The sequence below is a fragment of the Octopus sinensis genome, linkage group LG3 (assembly GCF_006345805.1).
Source record: "Octopus sinensis linkage group LG3, ASM634580v1, whole genome shotgun sequence".
NCBI classification, from domain to species: domain Eukaryota; kingdom Metazoa; phylum Mollusca; class Cephalopoda; order Octopoda; family Octopodidae; genus Octopus; species Octopus sinensis.
The window spans coordinates 103,575,715-103,595,714 of record NC_042999.1 but is presented as its reverse complement, the minus strand read 5'-3'; the positions used below and the strand labels follow the sequence as shown (position 1 = coordinate 103,595,714).

General features: G+C 34.3%; 1 protein-coding gene across 3 annotated transcripts in view; it reads right to left on the bottom strand.

Moving 5' to 3' along the window:
• The window catches only part of LOC115209514 (acetylcholine receptor subunit alpha-type acr-16-like), a 619,054-nt gene that overhangs the window by 163,200 nt on the left and 435,854 nt on the right, over nucleotides 1-20,000 (bottom strand). For all 3 annotated transcript variants that reach the window (XM_036501210.1, XM_036501209.1, XM_029777942.2), the window contains one exon: nucleotides 17,663-17,829. In XM_036501210.1, coding sequence (XP_036357103.1) covers nucleotides 17,663-17,829 — 167 coding nt within the window. The remainder of the gene's footprint in view (nucleotides 1-17,662; nucleotides 17,830-20,000) is intronic.

Sequence of the window (20,000 nt, the reverse complement as noted above, 5' to 3'; positions counted from 1 at the left end):
TTCTATATTATCATAAAGCCATAGTTTTCAAACCCGCGTCGTATCCTCATCTTTGTCATTCATTCTGGTAGCAATATTAATCAAAGCATCTCCCCCTCCTCTCTTCGAAATGAAAATCAGATTGAAAAAAATAAAAACAACAACTTTTACATATTTTAATAGTATTACGCATAATCGTTTAAATCGATTTAGTATTTATTTTAGTGACACTGTGGAAAAATAATTCCGGTGGGATTTGACTGTAAAGATAAGAAATGAAATACCGTACGGCAGGTGCTCAATGTTTCTGCTCTACAGCTGCTCTTTATATAACAATATCTACAATGCTCATTATTAACTGTTTGTTCATGTTAAAAAACGTAACGCTGTCTTATCACGGTATTAATATTTTACACTCGTAATTGATGGGTAGTTAAATGGTATTATCATTGTAATTGATTATGTATTTGTTGCAAATATAAAAAATAAGAAATATTTATTTTGAAAATTAGTATCCATGTTATAACTTTACTCTTTTACTCTTTTACGTGTTTCAGTCATTTGACTGTGGCCATGCTGGATCACCGCCTTTAGTCGAGCAAATCGACCCCAGGACTTATTCTTTGTAAGCTTAGTACTTATTCTATCGGTCCCTTTTGCCGAACTGCTAAGTTACGGGAACGTAAACACCAGTATCGGTTGTCAAGCGATGCTGGGGGTACAAACACAGACACACAAACATACACACACACACACACACACACACACACACACACACAACACACACACACACATACACACACACATATATATGTTTCCGTCTACCAAATCCACTCACAAGCCTTTAGTAGAAGACACTTGCCCAAGGTGCTACGCAGTGGGACTGAACCCAGAACCATGTGGTTGGTAAGCAAGCTACTTACCACACAGCCACTCCTGCGTCTTTGTACAAGTGCCACGGAATTTGAATAAGGTCTCATAATTAGTTATTAACATAGCTTACACGTGTCCGTAGGCTCGGCTAGTTTAGCGCCGGTGTACTCCGAGGGAGTTATCGCTATTGGGGGATATCCAGTGTGGTTCTATAGACCTATGTGGCACTAATTCATAGGTTGTAAGTTAGCTCGTATATTTTTAATCTGTACGATATAGAGTGTAAATGGACTATGTACCGTAATAATGTATAGGTTTGAAGAGTGCATAGAAAAACAATAAGAAAGGGGAAATTTACCGCGTGTAAAAAGAGTTGGCAGTTTTAGATACAATTCCCACCAATGTAGTTTCAGAAATAGAAGTAAAGTGAACTCAACTGGAGTTAGTAGCTACATTTGGGAATTGAAAGGTAAAAATATATATGTACGTATATATATATATATATATATATATATATATATATATATATATATATATACGTATATATATATATATTTCAAAGATATATATATATATACTACGGGCTTTTTTCAGTTTCCGTCTACCAAATCCACTCACAAGCTTTAGTAGAAGACACTTGCCCAAGGTGCTACGCAGTGGGACTGAACCCAGAACCATTTGGTTGGTAAGCAAGCTATTTACCACACAGCCACTCCTGCGTCTTTGTACAAGTGCCACGGAATTTGAATAGAAGTATTATAATTAGTGTACCGATCTAGTAATACCTGATATTACCTACTGCGGTAAAGTCTCTGACCAGCATTACTCATCATATAACGAAAAACAAACTAGTGTAAATAATAATGCAAGAGCTGTCTTTAGCAATTCAATGACTTGTATGATATCCGCAATTTTTGACCAGTATGAAATTCCTAGTTATCGATTTTACCTCAGGTCGTAATTATTTCAAGTTAAATCGTTAATACTACATGCATGAATTATATTAAAAACATTATAACTATAAATTTTTCATGGCATCTGAAAAATTCATTCTTGAAACAATTCTATTTTCTTTGTCAGCCTGTGTTTGATTTTATTATCAATACTTCGGCAAGTAAAATCAGAATCGCAACGTGGGTTTAGGGATAGTAGGGGTACTATGGATATGATATTTTCAGCTAGATAGTTACACGAGAAGTGCATTGAACTGGATATAGACTTATACTGGGTTTTCATTGACCTAACAAAAGCGTTTGATTTTATCAATAGAATTGCACTTTGGGAGATCCTGAAAATGCTAGGATGCCCCCAAAATTTTTTTGAGACTGCTTACACAATTTCATGACAAGATAGAACTGAGAGTTAATCTTGGAGGTACCTTATAAGATCCAATTTCTGCAGAAATGTTGTAAAGCAAGGTGATATTCCTCCTCTTACATTGTTTGCTATGCATTTTGCAATAATCTTTCAAATAGCTTTTGATGATTGCCCTGAAGGGGTCTATATAAGATATAGGACAACGGGAAAACTGTTCAATCTCAAAAGACTCTGTGCCAAAACGAAACTTCTGTATTCTTACCTCGTTGAGTTCCTGTATGCAGATGATCGTGACATGTTGGTACATTCCCAGAAAGATATGCAGCACATGGTGAATGCGATTTCAGCAGCATGTGCAGTATTGGGTCTAACGATCTCTCTGAAAAAACTGTTTTAATGTCCCAGCCCGTTTCCTCCAAGATATCTGTAGAACATTTTATAACTGTTAATGGTCAAATGATGCAGACTGTGCCTAGATTTATTTATTTAGGAAGTACCTTCAGCACTGCTGGTCTTGATGATGAAATATCATACAAAATCAGCTGGGCTAGTAGTGCTTTTGTAGGCTTTATAGGCGTCTGTGGCGACAACATAATATATCTTCATAAATTAAAGTTAAGGTATAAAACACGTGCGTCTTGCCATCTTTGCTATATGACAGTGGGGCATGGGTTGTTCACTGTAGGCATGTGAGGCAATTAGAACGATACCATCAATATTGTCTGAGAAAAAGTTTGGAAAATGGCCATTAGTAATGTGGAGGTGCTTGAGAGGAGTGGCGGTAGAAGTACATAGTCAATGATTTAGCAAAGACGTTTGAAGTGGTGGGACATTTGGTAAGGATGAGTGATGAGCGACTGCCCAAGCAGCTATTGTATGGTGAGCTGGAAGATGGCAGGAGATATATTATGTTGTCGCCACAGACGCCTATAAAGCCTACAAAAGCACTACTAGCCCAGCTGATTTTGTATGATATTTCATCATCAAGACCAGCAGTGCTGAAGGTACTTCCTAAATAAATAAATCTAGGCACAGTCTGCATCATTTGACCATTAACAGTTATAAAATGTTCTACAGATATCTTGGAGGAAACGGGCTGGGACATTAAAACAGTTTTTTCAGAGAGATCGTTAGACCCAATACTGCACATGCTGCTGAAATCGCATTCACCATGTGCTGCATATCTTTCTGGGAATGTACCAACATGTCACGATCATTACGTGAGCCTGCGTGTATGTGTAATTTTCTTCTTTGTTTACGTTATGTCTCTGTAACGTAGCAATTCCCTAAACACTGTTCTAAAAACTGAGCATCAAAGAGTATGAAGTTACTACTATAGAATGACTGCAACCCAATGGTTGGAACAAGGAGACGATTGTATATAATTACATTTTATGAAGCACACTTTACACATCTGAGTGTAAATGGTGCTTTTTTTCATGTGCGTTTCATGGCTGTCTGTCGATACAATTATTGACTAGTATGGATTCCTCTTTGACAGTAAAAAAAGAAATTTTGAAACCTGGATGTTATATAATCTAAATTGAAACATTCCTTATTGTTGGGGGAAGCTAATAAAATATATAAATAAAAGGAATTATAAAATATCTTGCCACAAGAATTTTGTAGGAATAGTTTTCATATATTTTGTGAACTAGGTGAAATATAAAATAGGTTTTATAATCGTAACTGCAACGATCCAGCACTTGACAATTCTATTTTAAACATTACTCTGAATTAAAGCTAGAAGACTGCATAAAGAAAAGATAAAAAGAAACAACAGTAAAAGAAGACTAATAACACAAACACATTTCTTATGAAATGCTTCATCACAATGTTTAATTGAATGCACAGGCAAGTACCAAAAAGCAAATTTCATTCAATATCATAAGTATTTTAATTAAATTAAAACTACATGGAAAAAAGCTGAAAAATATGCGTAAAGCAGGATTTATTCCGGCTAAAACGTTTTCTGTCATTGTTTGGGTTTTACATGTAATAGGATTTTGTAATCAGGTAAAAAAATAAAGGTATTTTTTCTACCTCAACCTTCTCTTTTAAAACAGCTTCTTAATATAATGGTTAACAGTAATTTTCCAGGATGTAAATACACAGATACACACGCTATACGCGCGCGCGAACACACACACATTCAAAACAATGTGTCTCCTTACGGACAATGTTTCTGAATAATGGGATTGTTTTCTATTATAAAACTGATAAGGCAAGAAACGATTGTTAGTTTACAATACGAATGCACACACATATCCATCTCTGCAATCATGCTCACAAAAGCAAGCAACCTGAAATGACTAAGAAACACAATAAATAACAATAACAATAAGAAGCATTCAGCATGATTCTTGGAAAATTGTCGATACTCCCAAAATCTTTACAAATCGCAGAACACCAACGACGGTGCATTCGCATAGAAATGAAAATTGATTAAAAGGTTTTGTTTTAGAAACAATTTGGTTAAAGCAGGGGGATGAAACAATATAGGAAAGGCGTAAGAGAAGGAAGAGAAGATAAATACCAGAAAACTATTAAAAAAAAAGTGCGGTACAAGGAAATATATGAAACTGAAAACATCTTATGTAGATACAACACAGAAGCACAAAATAAAATTAAATATGAGATAATGCTGACTTAATAGGATGAATCTAGAAATGTCATCGAGTTAATTAATATCTGCTAATTACTACTGCACAAAACACATAAATATCCTATGGATGTGACATTTGAAAACTTTATTTATGGCTCCTCAAGAGAGGAAAGACAGCTCCGATGACATTTTGTATTGAAGGAAAAAGGGGAAAGAATGCATGATTAGTTTGTTGCTTCGATAGGAGGTGGTGCATCAAAACATCGAGTTACCTTCAGAGTAAAGATTTAGTTGTAACGGCTTTTAGTTGTAATAGTTTGTAAACTCCACTAAAAGTATTTAAGAAAGAGATAGAAGTATTAATCCAAACGTATTGACATAACTATATTGAAACGACCAATGGGTATCCGTTAGGTAGACATTATTTACATAGCACCAGAAGAGACAAAATGTCTCTGTTAATCGAGGAGAAGCAAAGTGGTGATGTTGATGTCATAGACACATTATTTATATGTTGATAGATTTAGAAGAAAAACATACATTCTGTAGATGGCAACAGCTTCATTGTGGAGCACCAATCAGCTTATCAGGATGGAAGCGAAATCAAAAGAAGGCAATTTTTATCATAGTATATATTACACGCAAGTAATCTGCAAACACACGCAAAAATAATACAGAAAGTTAAATCATAGTTTACCGATACCTTCATTATTGAATACATATGATTTCATCATTCTACGCAGGTATTTGCCGAAAAAATGTACAAGATAATATTTACTGTAATGTAAGTCGTACAACATATTTCACCTTCTATCTTGAAAAGTGTTACTCGGATATTCCGAAACGGAACCATAACGTCTGGGTAGACAATATAACTAAAAACAGGTCATAATAATGACACGGTAGTCTCTCCTTCAATGTCGGAAGGATATACACTAGGCATATTCCATAAATATTGATGAAAAACAACTTCGAATATGAAGCTATTCAGAATTAACGACTTAGCGCCAATGGATATTTGAAAAATTCTGTTGCCAACCAAGTGCAGTGGATTGGCAGAATCGCCAAGTGTTGGGCAAATATGCCATTCGGTAGTTCTTGATTCATTGCATTCTGGGCGCAAATTCCGAGAAGGCCGACGTTTTCTTTCATACTTATGGAGTTGATATATCAAAGTACCAGTCAAGAACTGTGGTTGATTATATCGACTAATACCCATCACTTCAAAACTGGCGGTCCTGTGTCTAAACCAAAACCTATCATATTGTTAATTCGATCGTCAGCAAGACAATGTAACGTTGGCGCCGAATTACTGAACTACTTGATTAAAATAATCAATCATTAACATATATGAAAAGAATGTAAATAAACTACAGTTTGTATGTGATATCTTAATTATTTTTAGGGTCCAGGAAGTTGACAGGCTGGCAGAGTCATATGCTTAGCAGCATTTCTTTTCAGCTCTTTAAGTTCAAATTCAGCCGAAATCGACTTTACTTTTCATCCTTTCAGGATCGATAAAATGAGTGCTAGCTGAACACTAGGGTTGACGCAATCGACATTCTCCCACCATTAAAATTATTTGCTTTTTACCAATACTTGAAATAATTTTTAAAGAAACGGAATGGCACAATCCATTATCTAATACAGCTCTTCTGGTTCTGATTTCAATTCTCACCGTAGTGAATTATACCTTTGACCCGCCCTGGGACCGATAAAATAAAGATAAAGAACAGTGGTCAATACAAGCAACTGTTCTCTTCTCTCAAATTGTTGGCCTTGTTTCTAATTTAGAAATGATAATTTTTTTTTTACTTTTGTAGATATTAAGCAGTACTTACCATTTACAAAGAAAAAAAACTTCTTTAAGTCAGACAAAGCTGCAGAATAAACTGACCGCACTGTACTATGGTGCACTTATTCTGGTAGTTAACAAACACATCGAACTATGAAAACAAAGAATTATCTCTCGCTGAAAGGATATCTATTGAATTTGGCAGAGAAAGACGAATAGCTTGCCAATACCTATGTTTCGTATCGAAAGAAATATAAAAACCAGTGATGCATTATGCACTAATTAGGGAGATAGTTTAAAATATTGCCCACGAGTATGTAATAAGTTGCTTCTAGATTATAAGAAATAAATTTTGTTTTTCAGTATATACAAGAACTGAGAAAATACGTAGACCGGCATAGGCAGGTTAAACTTTTGTTTCTTTTGAAATTTTTGAGCGTGAAGTTAAATATTTTCAGGAGAGATCTATAAAAGTTGGTGCCGAAAAGAAGTAGGAAAGATGATCTAGTAACATAAAATTAGTGAAAAGTAATTCAGAACATGATTCGATGGATACTGACCGAATCGCCTGTAGGCAGCTGCTTCGTAACTCCAAAGTTATTGTCGAATGAAAATTTAATATTTGTTAGACAGATGAAAGATATACTATTGATTCGACCAGAATATAATTATGGCACTTAATTCAGTGAATTGTGAAATACATCTATACTGAATTGAATGGAAAACCTGTTGATTTTAGAGAAAGAGGGTTGTTAGCTCAACGGAAACACCTATTCATTATAATGCAGTGTACGTGAGTAAATGCTCTCCAACACATACACATTTAATGTTGCCTTCATACAAAATCGTATAACAATAGAAATGACAAAGAAGAGTCTTGGAGTTGCAGCAGGTAGAGATCATTCTACAGGCATTTCCAGAATTTTACTTAGAACGTTTGGCTTTAGTCAATTCTATACTGAAAAGAATGTCATCGAGTCGTGGGATCAAAATGAAGGACACATGATTGGGAAGTGAAATATTAAGCACTCAAGCATGAATTCCAGATTGAATGTATACACAGAGACAACCACACAAGTATAACATAAAATCAATCATAGATGCATACATACCCACAGCGTTTGTTATTTGGCCGAAAGAAATCGATATATTTTATTTGTAAATTAAACACAGAAAAACTGTTTCCCGAACTCTGAGTTTTAGCAACAATAGCCTTTTACTATAATCTTGGGTTGATCAAAGCCTTGTGAGTGGATTTGGTTGGCAGAAAATTGAAATAAGCCCGTCATATATATATATATATATATATATATATATATATATATATATATATATATAATATATATATATATATATGTATATATATATATATATATATATATATATATATATATATATATATATGTATATATATATATTTATATATATATATATATATATATATATGTATATATATATGTACACACACCCCTACCCCACATTACCCTACGCTACATCACTACACCATTCCCCACCACTCCACACACATAACCACTGACCACTTCCCAGCCTCCACAGAAAACACCATCATCCACACACCATCATCTACACACCCACATACAATCTTCAATAATGTCAAGACACATACCACTATATGAGCAGCCACACATTACAGACGCACACACACATGCACACACCCACACACGTCAGTGACTAGCCCCTATTCACACACACACACACACATTCACACACATTATTTTCACATACACGCGCGCACCTTCATGTGGAATCACAATTACTTTATTATCTCCCTTTCTTTCAAACTTTTCTTTCAAAGTTTTTTCTAATCATCGCTATGCTTGACCGTTAAATCGACAGTTTTTTTCTTTCTCTCTCTGTTTATTTTGCCTTATTTCTTTCTGTTGAAGAGCGTAGGCTCGAAACGTAAAAGACTTTTTTATTTTCTTGAGGGTTAAACTAATACATTTGCTTGTTGTTCATACACCGGTATTCGTCTTTTGTTTTTCTATAAATTTCAACTATGTGTGTGTGTGCGTGTTTACCTGTGTGTCTTTGTGTCTGTGGTTGTGCACCCCCACCACTTGAGAAACGGTATCGATATGTTTATGTCTCTGTAACTTAGAAGTGCTAGGTTTAAAAAATGTACTGGGATCGGTTCAGCCAACTAAAATTCATCAAGACGCTACCCCAGCATGACAGCAATCTAATAACCGAAACCAGTAAAGTATAAAAGATAATGTTAGCAAATGTCTAAGTAGTAGCCTCGGAATGCCAAGGTTTTCAGACAAAGAAAAGCGATCAACTAACACGCATTTTACAAACAGAATATGTAAAAAGAGCAAGAAATTATATACAAAAGCTATTGAAGTTCAGTATATAACACTTGTTTTCGTTATAGAAGTTCCAGAGATTGAGCTTTGTTACTTTACTAGAAAGGGAACCCTAGTTTATAAGACAAATTCAAATAATTAACATACATACATACATACATACATACATACATACATATATTGATTTCGAGGCAAAGAGAAAATGCAGTTTTGATATTTATACTTTTCTTAAAGGCAGTATCGATCAAGTAGAAATTATTCAGATAATTGTTGAAGGTTGAAATCGAAACTGGCTTAGTCTTGTTTCAGTCAAAGGTAAGCTTTTGTCAAAACAATACCATCTACATACACACACATACTGCAACTCATAACACGCTTGATACTAGGTCAACACGTGAGACTGAGGCAAAATGGGAGCCAGAGTTAAAAAAAAGAGACAAATACATCGTCGTTCTAAACGCTAGTAATAACAGTTAAATTTCCTTAAAATTACACAATTGAAAAACAAACAAACAAAAAAAAAATAGCTAGATTATGTACAATTGAAATAAGAACAAAAAAACCCGAGAGAAATAGCCATGTGTTTTTGGTCAGAGTTATGCACTTTCACGGCTAACTTGGTTCTAAACAACAACAATGGCAGTTACAACAACAGTAACAGCAACCCACTTATCCTTTTTCTACACTTTTCATATCCGACACTATTTTCTTCTCTAGTCTAATTCAGCTTCTCTACAAATTTTCACTATTCCTCATTACAGAGAATTGATAAAAGAAATTGGAACAGCGATAAGCGATCATTACACTCTGTCGTTAAACGCATTGATTCGTAGACTCTCAGTCTTATAATTAAGAACACGTCAAATATATATATATATATATATATATATTATATATATATATATATTATATATATATATATATATATATATACACACATTAAGGAGTAGTTACTATACTTATATATATATATATATATATACATACATGCATAGATACATACATACATACATACGTACATACATACGTATATACATACATATGTACATACATACATACATACATACGTACATACATAGTTATTCATAGAGCCAATGTGTCTGCAACTTAAGGGAAATTACTCAATGTGTTTGAGGGCAAATTTCTTTTAGTCTATATTTCAGCCTTACAATATACAAGATGTTTCATCCCAAGAACAATAAATCTGCTTCTAGATTCAGTAACCCGATTTCCAAATCTGTTAATCGATTGCCATTTAAATTACGAGTAAAGTTTGATGGTTTTTAACACAGACACAGGCACGCACGCGCACGCACACACACACACACACACACACACACACACCACACACACACACACATGTATGTATCTAACTCATCTCTCTTTCCCAAAACATAAATACACATATCTTTTTACAATGTATTAATATTTGTTTTTATGTGCAATTATAATAAAACAATTTTTAATTATTTTAATGGATTATTCTATACTTTTATAGAGTATGAATTTATTATTCTGAAACAAGAATGTTGTTCGCACAGATTTCGAAGTTTCGGCCAGCTAGCCATCGATGGACTGATTAGTTGGCCAAAACTTCGAAGTCACTATCAACAACATTCTTGTTTAAGAATAATTAATATAACATCTCTCTCTCTCTCTCTCTCTTCTGTTTGTCTCTCCTCTCTCTCTCTTCTGTTTGTCTCTCCTCTCTCTCTCTTCTGTTTGTCTCTCTCCTCTCTCTCTCTCTCTCTCTCTCCTCTCTCTCTCTCTATATATATATATATATATATATATATATATATATATACACACAGAGGTCGGACAAAATAATTGGAACGCGTTAAATTCAATGAATATATATTTAATATGGAGTTGGTTCTTCTTTAACTTTCTGAACAGCTTCGATGCACCTAGGAATTGATTCATACAGCTTCCTGATTTCATTGAGAGGAATCTTGAGTCATTTTTCTGCAAAACCTACTCCAGCTGTTGTGGTGGAGTGTATCGACTTCTAAATTGTCACTCCAAGATGCATCACAGATGCTCAATAATATTAAGATCTGGAGATTGAGGAGGCCACTCCATGTGTTGTAGCTCATTATTATGCTCTTCATACCAATTATTGACCACATAACAGGTGCGTATTTGAGCATTGTTATCTTGGAAGCTGCACTGACCATCAGGGAATAATGTCTGGACCATGGGAAGGACTTGATTTCTCAAAATATTCAGATAATCATTGCTGTTGATCCTACCAGGCAGGACACGATTGTACTAAGAGAATTCCACGAAATAGCTGCCCAAACTATCACAGGTCCTCCTCCGTGCTTCACTGTAGGAAGAAGGCAGTCAGGATTAAAAGCTTCCTTGGACTGCCTCCACGCACAAACTCACCCTGCAGTGGGGAAAAGAGAAAAACTGGACTCGTCGGAGAATATTACTTGCTTCCATTGGTGTGTCGACCAGCCCTTATGATCTCTACACCAGTTCAGCCCTTTTCTGAATGTTTTGGTGAGAAAGCAGAAGTTTTCTGATGGCAGCTCTTCCATGATATCCGGTTTCCTTGAGCCCACGGTGAATAGTTTTGGTCGAAACTGGACTAGCCAGGTGTTGATTCAACTCTGCAGTCACTTTAGGAGCAGCTGTCCGGTGATTGTTCATCACAACGCGATTCAACAATCGTCGGTCACTTTCGGTGAGCTTCGAAGTCCTGCTGGAGGTTTTGCACTGCTTCTCAAATTAAGCCATGATCCTTGATATGGTAGCTCTCGAAAAACCAAGGAGTTCAGCTGTTCTGGTGACGGAATCTCTTGCCATTCGAGCTCCAACAATTTACCTTTTCTCGAATTCAGCGATGTCACGCATGTTAGCTTAATTTAAACTCTGTTTTGAAAAAGTGATAGAAATAATCATTAAATTAGATAAGTAAAGTCATGTACAATACAAAAAATAACACACTCACAATGGAATTTGGGTGGATATTTGTACTATGATGGCTCATTAAAATACTGGAGTTAAATTTCTACTGCTCCAATTATTTTGTCCAAACCCTGTATGTACAATGTATACCTCTTTACATATAATAAATATATCAATTCTCTCACATATACATAGGTCCTTGCTTACACTACACGCCCGTTGTGATTGACTGAAAGAGGTTTTGAGAAACTGGGCCATCATAAATATAGTTGAGATACTGATGAGATTTTTTCACAGGTGTAGTGGATAGTGTTAACATATCGATACTTTAACACTCAGTTTTTCTTCACTCATTTCTTCAATAATTTCTTATTAACTACATTTGAAGTAGTGAATAAATGCTATGGAAACTTAAGGAGATCTCTTATGGTCCATTATTTTTCATTGATTGATTCCACACACCTCACCTGTATATTGAAGCATTTTGTAATCTTAGACCGATGAAATCTACATACACCTTTAAATGTATATTGAATTCTAACATAGGTACAATGGTACAAATTTTAGCGATTGCGTCAATCGATTAAATATATTCAAACACTTGCATTTTATCTTCTGGACTGAGAAAGGTTGAAAGATAAAAATTTATACCTTGGTGGAATTTGAACCCAGGGCGTAAAGTGACGAGAGCAAATTAAAACATGACATTTCTTCGATATACTACCAATTCTACTAACAAATTGTCCTCTTTTAGTGTATTGAAAGTGTGTTAATAACGTTGCTAATTTTTATTTCCAAGAAATCCATGATCGTGCAAAACCACGATAAAAGGTGTTTCAGCGGTGACATCCTGCTCTTGTTGTTTTATAAAAAGGGACTATATTTCGAGTGTACGTTACTTTATTTGAGATGATAAAGTACATATTGAGTGACATTTGTCTGCTGTTTTTAGCAGGTCGAACGAGGTGGAGAATATAGAGATTTGCTCTTTGGCACAGCACCAACAAAGTTTCTTTAAGAACCATTCACATTTGATGGAATTATTAGCAACGGAATACTCCCCATATGTAATCAATCACACATTTTTAAAAAGAACTTTCAGAGGGATAAGACTTCCAAAATACAAGTCTTATAAACATGTTTTAATTTGCTCTCGTCACTTTACGCCCTGGGTTCAAATTCCACCAAGGTATAAACATAAAGCCGTAAATTTTGTCAACATAATCGAGGTTAAAGACAAATATTTGAGTTAGTCAATGGACTTGTAAAAATAAGATACAGAGAAAACATTGACCGGAAAAATTACTAGATAAGTTTGCGTTTAACTTTCTATAGTTTCAATATATTTCTTCGACTGTAATTTTCAAGAATTACTAAAGAAAGAAAAGAAGAAAGTGCGATAAAGGAATCGGAATTTTAAGAGATGTGATTGGTAAGGTTAACACCATCCACAACACCATTGAAAAATCTCTATATGGAAATTATATTACAAATATTGACCTCGTTACTCAAAAGCGCTATCAGTCGGTTAATCTCAGTGGACGTGTAATGGAAGCAAGATAGTGCGAGCGCATGTGTAATATGATATAATAGTGTAGTTATACATATGTGTGTGTTTGTTTATAGACATGCACGCAATTATATATACTTCTATATCTGTTTATATATGCATGTATATATATATATATATATATATAATACAATAAAATAAGAAGTTGGAAAAGTTTTTAGTATCTTTTATTTACCATTACCAAGTTTCATTTGATAGTAGAAGTCACTAAGTTGTACATGTTGGATAAACATGTAAGAAATTTCCAATTAGAAATTCTTCAGACCTGGAATCAAATAATCCAAAATTTACATCTGAATGAAGCGTTTATATATAGTTAGTAATCAAGAGTAGTTTAGATGGTTGGGGGAAAGAATAAAGAGCAAATTACACACATACAATGACACACACTAACACACACACACGTATATATACATATATAAATATATACATACATACATGTGTGTGTACATACCTATCTATCTGCCTACCTACCTACCTACCTATCTATCTATCTATCTATCTATCTATCTATCTATCTATCTATCTATCTATCTATCTATCTATCTATCTATCTATCTATCTATCTATCTATCTATCTGTATGCATGTACGTATGTGTTTATATACACATACACACACACTCCACACTCGCACATACTTATACTTTAATGCAGGAAACATTATAATAAACTAACTCGTAATAATTATTCTGTCGGGAAATATAGTATGTATCAACAATTAGTAATATTCTCGCTATTTATGTAAACACTGGCGACAACTTTGAGTCAATTTAATCGTCTAGCCGCCCGCAAAAAGTTCAGCCTTTGTGCCTATAGTAGAAACTATTATATTTAGTGCCTCAAATACTATACTTTTATATCTAACTTCAACTATGTATGTGGTTAGAATAGAATGAACGGTATTAGTCATTATAGTAGTCAATTTTCCTGATGGTTAGGGAAATAAGGAATTCGTGATACGACAAAAGGTTTGGCGAATCAGTTAATCTTAGAGAAGTGAGCATGATATATAACATGCACAAATCTTTGTAGTTGAATGAATTAAAAGCATTTCTTATAAACACTAAGATATGCATTTAAAAGAAACTGGTTTTAATTAGATGTGAATGTTTCTAATTATGTTTGAAAAGGTAAGTTTAGAAAAGTTATGTAAAAAGGAAATTATGAAAAATATTACAAAAAAAAAAGAATGTAATACAGAAAATTATCAGGATAATGTAACAACAGGGCTACCGTGTCTTACATCCAGTAATATACTGTCTATTAATGTCGCGAGTTGTATAATTACCGTTTGTTTAGTTCTGCACCATTACGATGACGACGACAACTACTCCAACCATCAACATTATCATCAACAGCAACACCAACACCACTACCACCACCATCACTGCCATCCTCGCCTGTATACTGAAACATCTCGTATACAGATCGATGAAGATTTGTTTCGATTTTATTTGGTAAGAATTGTGAGGCAGATTATAACAAAGAAAACTAAACAAAAGATCGTGAAACTGTGTTGCACAGAATCTAGGGTACCACGGGAACTTAATGGAATTATGTGGGAGACGAACGAAATAGAATAGAGAAGAAAGATGAAATCAGTTTGCATGGATGGATTTATTGTATATTTCTAAGCAATACAGTCGTTTTTATTTTGTTGTTTATTTTTTTATTATATATGTAAAAAAATTTTTGTAAAAATATAAAAAGTAAGGTAAATTTTGTATTCTGAAATACTATGAGATGCAATCAAAATATTTTCTTTCATTATTAAAAGAATTGTTATGTTGGGTATGAATGATCCAAATCCTCTCATGTTTTATTTCAAGTGAATTTTTGAACAGAAAAATTGTTGAACTCAAACTATCGTCGTTTGCACGTAAAACTATTTAAGAGTAAACATAAGTTTCTTTCTGTTTCTATTTCTCCCACACTAAAGTTTTCTTACTTGACTAACGTTGCATGAATTTCTTTGATAGCTCGAAGTTTCAAAGCTTGAAAAAAATCTGTTGACAAATATTGATCGATATCCAAGTTTCTGTAACATTAAAAACATTTTGCTCAATGCAGTCACAAACAGAGATTTTTTTCTTTCGAAAACCCTTTGTATTCATCTTCTTATTGTAGGATTCCATATCTTCCATTAAAAACACGCCGTGAAGAATTTATTTGCTGAGTTACTACTGCTTTAGTGAATTCCTTCTATATTCATATTTTCTTTTTAAAGAGTAAAAGTGTATTCGAATCACTTCAGGAACATATAATTCAAATTTGCATATGATATTTGTGTAAATTATTATTTAATACATAGACTGAGCGACACGGCCAGTGTAAATTTGACTGAAATGACACCAGCATATGCTGGTGAGTACATAGTACATATAACCGTATGGTTAAGCAGTTCACTTTCCAAACTTTAAGACTTTGAGTTTGTTCTACTACACGTTTGTCCTACTACAACGTTTCATGAATAAAGATCGTCAGAAAACCACCAGTATCAAATAAGTACTAGGATCAATATAAACAATGAAAACCTATAAAAATGGTGCTCATACATGACCAAAAACAGTAAAAGTACAAAAGAATGAATGAACACAGTAAAATACTTAGAATACATACATACTTAGTATGTATGTATGACGAAATAACGCTAAGCATTTCGCCCGGCGTACAAACGTTTCTGCCAGCTTGCCGCGTTTCGAAACGCGGAGTAGAGGAAATAGGGACAGCTGATGAAGGGGAATATTCCTTATGTTGCATGTCTCGTTTCTCTGTTTTATTTGTTGTTCGAAAAAAGTTCGTTTTCTATCTTTTCGCTTTTATGTTTTCGTTTCTCATTGTTTTTAACAATGTTTTTTTTTTATGTCCTGTACCCACATATGCATGTATATATACATATATATGTTGGTATGTACATATATGTATGTATATATGCATATATTATATATTATTTATATTATTAAATGATCGAACGACACGCACCCTTTTCCAAGTAAGTTATATATATATATATATATATATATATATATATATATATATATTATATATATATATATATATATATATATATATATATTATATTAAATTAGAGATAAAACCACTATTAGGCAAATCAAACAATGAAAAACTTAAGCCAATACATAAAATTAATTGATTTATATTATTTTAAATATATATCAAAATTATTAAAAGTTTAATAAAAGATAATGAGTAAAACACTACGATCGTTTCATGGCTGTCGAATTCGTAATAATTCGAGTTATGGTTACAGTAACTCAGCAAATAAATTCTTCACGGCGTGTTTTTAATGGAAGATATGGAATCCTACAATAAGAAGATGAATACAAAGGGTTTTCGAAAGAAAAAAATCTCTGTATGTAACTGCATTGAGCAAAATGTTTTTAATGTTACAGAATGAGTTCATTGCTAAACCTCGCTAAGATAAATATTTCAATCACCTGAAGATTGACTGTAACCATAACTCGAATTATTACGAATTGGACAGCCATGAAACGATCGTAGTGTTTCACTCATTATCTTTTATTAAACTTTTAATAATTTTGATATATATTTAAAATAATATAAATTAATTAATTTTATGTATTGGCTTAAGTTTTTCATTGTTTGATTTGCCTAATAGTGGTTTTATCTCTAATTTAATATAATATAATATTTTACTATAAAATTGGATTCAATCCTTAATCTGATTTTTCCCTGTAAGTTTGGATTTATTTCCTAATATTTTATTATTAATTTATATATATATATATATATATATGTAAACTGGCACTCTGTCGGTTAAGACGACGAGTGTTGCAGTTGATCCATTCAACGGAACAGCTTACTCGTGAAATTAACGTGCAAGTGGCGTACCCTTAATGTAGTGTTTGAGGAAGATTCACCGAGAGACACATGTGACAAGGCTGGCTCTTTTTTCCCCGCCCAGTGCACTGGAGCACCATGAAACAGTGTAGCAACTATCCGACAGAAATCGAACTCACGACCTTTCAATCGCGAACCAAACATCCTAACCACAAAGTTACGTGCCTTCAAAACACACACAAGCACAAACAGAGGAATACACATATACGTGAACACACACATATATGCGCGTACAAAGACACGAACAAATAGATACGCTTCGATTTGTCAATGTAAAATCTTATACAATATTTACAGGATTTATGTAAACAAACACATAACAATGCAGTTGAAACAACCGAGAAAATCTGTGAAGGCAAACAAGTATAAAAAGATTTCGAAGAGTACTTACCACATCAAAGATCTGTGTGAGGGTTATACCTAAGTAAACATTCACTGGGTGCGAGGCATTAAACACAGGACGTGTAGCCTTGTCGTAGTCGGCCATTAAAGCTAATAACAAGCGTTGTTCATCCGTTATGGAAGGTTTGCTTCTATTCACACATATCATATAATCACCTGCAATAGATTTATAAGCGGAAAACGATCCAGTGAGAGGAAATTACATAAAACAAACATATAATGCAGACTTTCTCACGAGCACACACGAGCACATGCACTCGTATATATATATATATGTATGTGTGTGAGTGTATGTGTTTGTGCGTGCGTTTGTGTGTATGTGTATGTGTGTATGTGTGTGAGTGTATGTGTTTGTGTGTATATGTATGTGTGTATATGTGTGTGCGTGTGTGCACGCATTTGACAGGGCTACTACTCCGTGTCAGCGTAGAGCTGAATGGCTAAGAGGTGGTTGCACACCCCTGAAAACCGTAGAATTCCCTCTGGCTGTGGGTTAACTAGATTATGTGATGACAGTCCATCTGAGCGCGAGGGCGCAGAAATATATTTGGCTAGTTCCACGAAGCGCAATGAAACCAGCAGGAATGAGGGACAGCTAGTTGTTGTCACAGCATCCTTGTTGAAGAGCAACACTCAGATATAAAGCTACCAGTTTCACGGGATTACTGGTCATCTTGCTTAGTCTTGTCACTGAGTACTAATCACAGAGACTCAGAGAATGGCACTCATGTTGTACAAGCGTTTATTCTTATATTCCGGTGATGTTACAGTTGTCTCTTTCTGGAGACCTTATTTGTCATCTCACCTACTGAAGGTCCTAAGGCGATAGAAGAGGGTGGACATACACTGACTAAACCAGTGGGAAGCGCTCAGTAACTTACAACATTCATCTGTCATCTACGCTTAAACCAAGCAGATCTGCAACTGGGGTAGTAGTTTGGTTTGTCATGGATGGAAAGTCAGAAAAGCCATTGACAACGTGAAAGCACAAGAGGACAAGCATATGTGGAGACGGAACAATCTCTGTCTCTCTGCCTCTCTCTCTCTCTCTCTCTCTCTTTCATGTATACATACACACATTCCAGATAGACATATGTATGTATACATATGCACACATATATACACACACTACACACATACATACATACATAAATATATTTATATATACATATATATATATATATATACATGATTATACACACACACACATCTACAGTCCGTACAGGTCCAAACAGTTCTATACAATTGGTTGTACAATCCATACCTAAGAAAAACGAGAACACTGTTACAGGAAGAACAAGTGTGATCACCAGTAATAACTCTGTTTACAGAACCGGAAAAAATGTAACTGTAGACTGAAAAATGAACCCAAGTATAAAAACAACTGCATGATAATGAATGATGTTTACAAATGTGAAATGAAGACGGGTTTACAAAAATATGTGTACACTGGTGGTACCGGAGACGCCATGAAAAATTGTCTGCGTAACCATCTAACATTATTTTCCAATGTAAACCAGATACTCCACATCATTATCCAACCTCATCTGGCGGCTAAAACAGAATGCAGTGGAGGATACGACCAACCAGTCTATAATAAAAAACGCATCACCATACAATAGAACATCGCGGGTTCTATGTATGCCTAGAAGAAATCCTGGAGATTATCACATCCAGTGAAAACATAATTAATAGACATTCCAAGGTAATTCTATCATGTAAACAAGGCATCATTTGTAGAATTCGTTGAAACGGAAAAACGCAAACAGCCTTTAGCATATAATGGAACAATAGAAGAACATACAAAGAACTAAACAAAGTACCATTATTTTATAAGCTATATGTTATAGCATTCTGCCATCGAAAGTAATTAAAAGTACATTTTCAGAGAGCATCATTTGTCAACTTAGACAATGAACTTTAACAATAGACTAGCTGTACTTGCTGACCCTGCTAAATCTGAATTCATTGTGGAGGCGCCTACTGTGACTAAAGTCAAACCAACAAACTATACTAACCATCCTGATATCTGCATACATAAATATCATAATAAGTCTAACAACACCACGCACACCTTGCTCTCCTTTGTAATTACAATTCCTTCACCACGCATATCATTCGATCACCTACTCCTCTCCACCAAATACACACAGAACTGCTCACATACCGCAATCAACATTTTCACTGGTCAAAATTGATAAACAACCTTCAATTATACGTTCGCTGCATCAAACGTTAAGTCATTTTGCATGAGGAAATGAAAACATGAATATGATCCACCCGGTGTCCATGGATACTACGGAGTTTAATGTAATTATCAAAGGAAT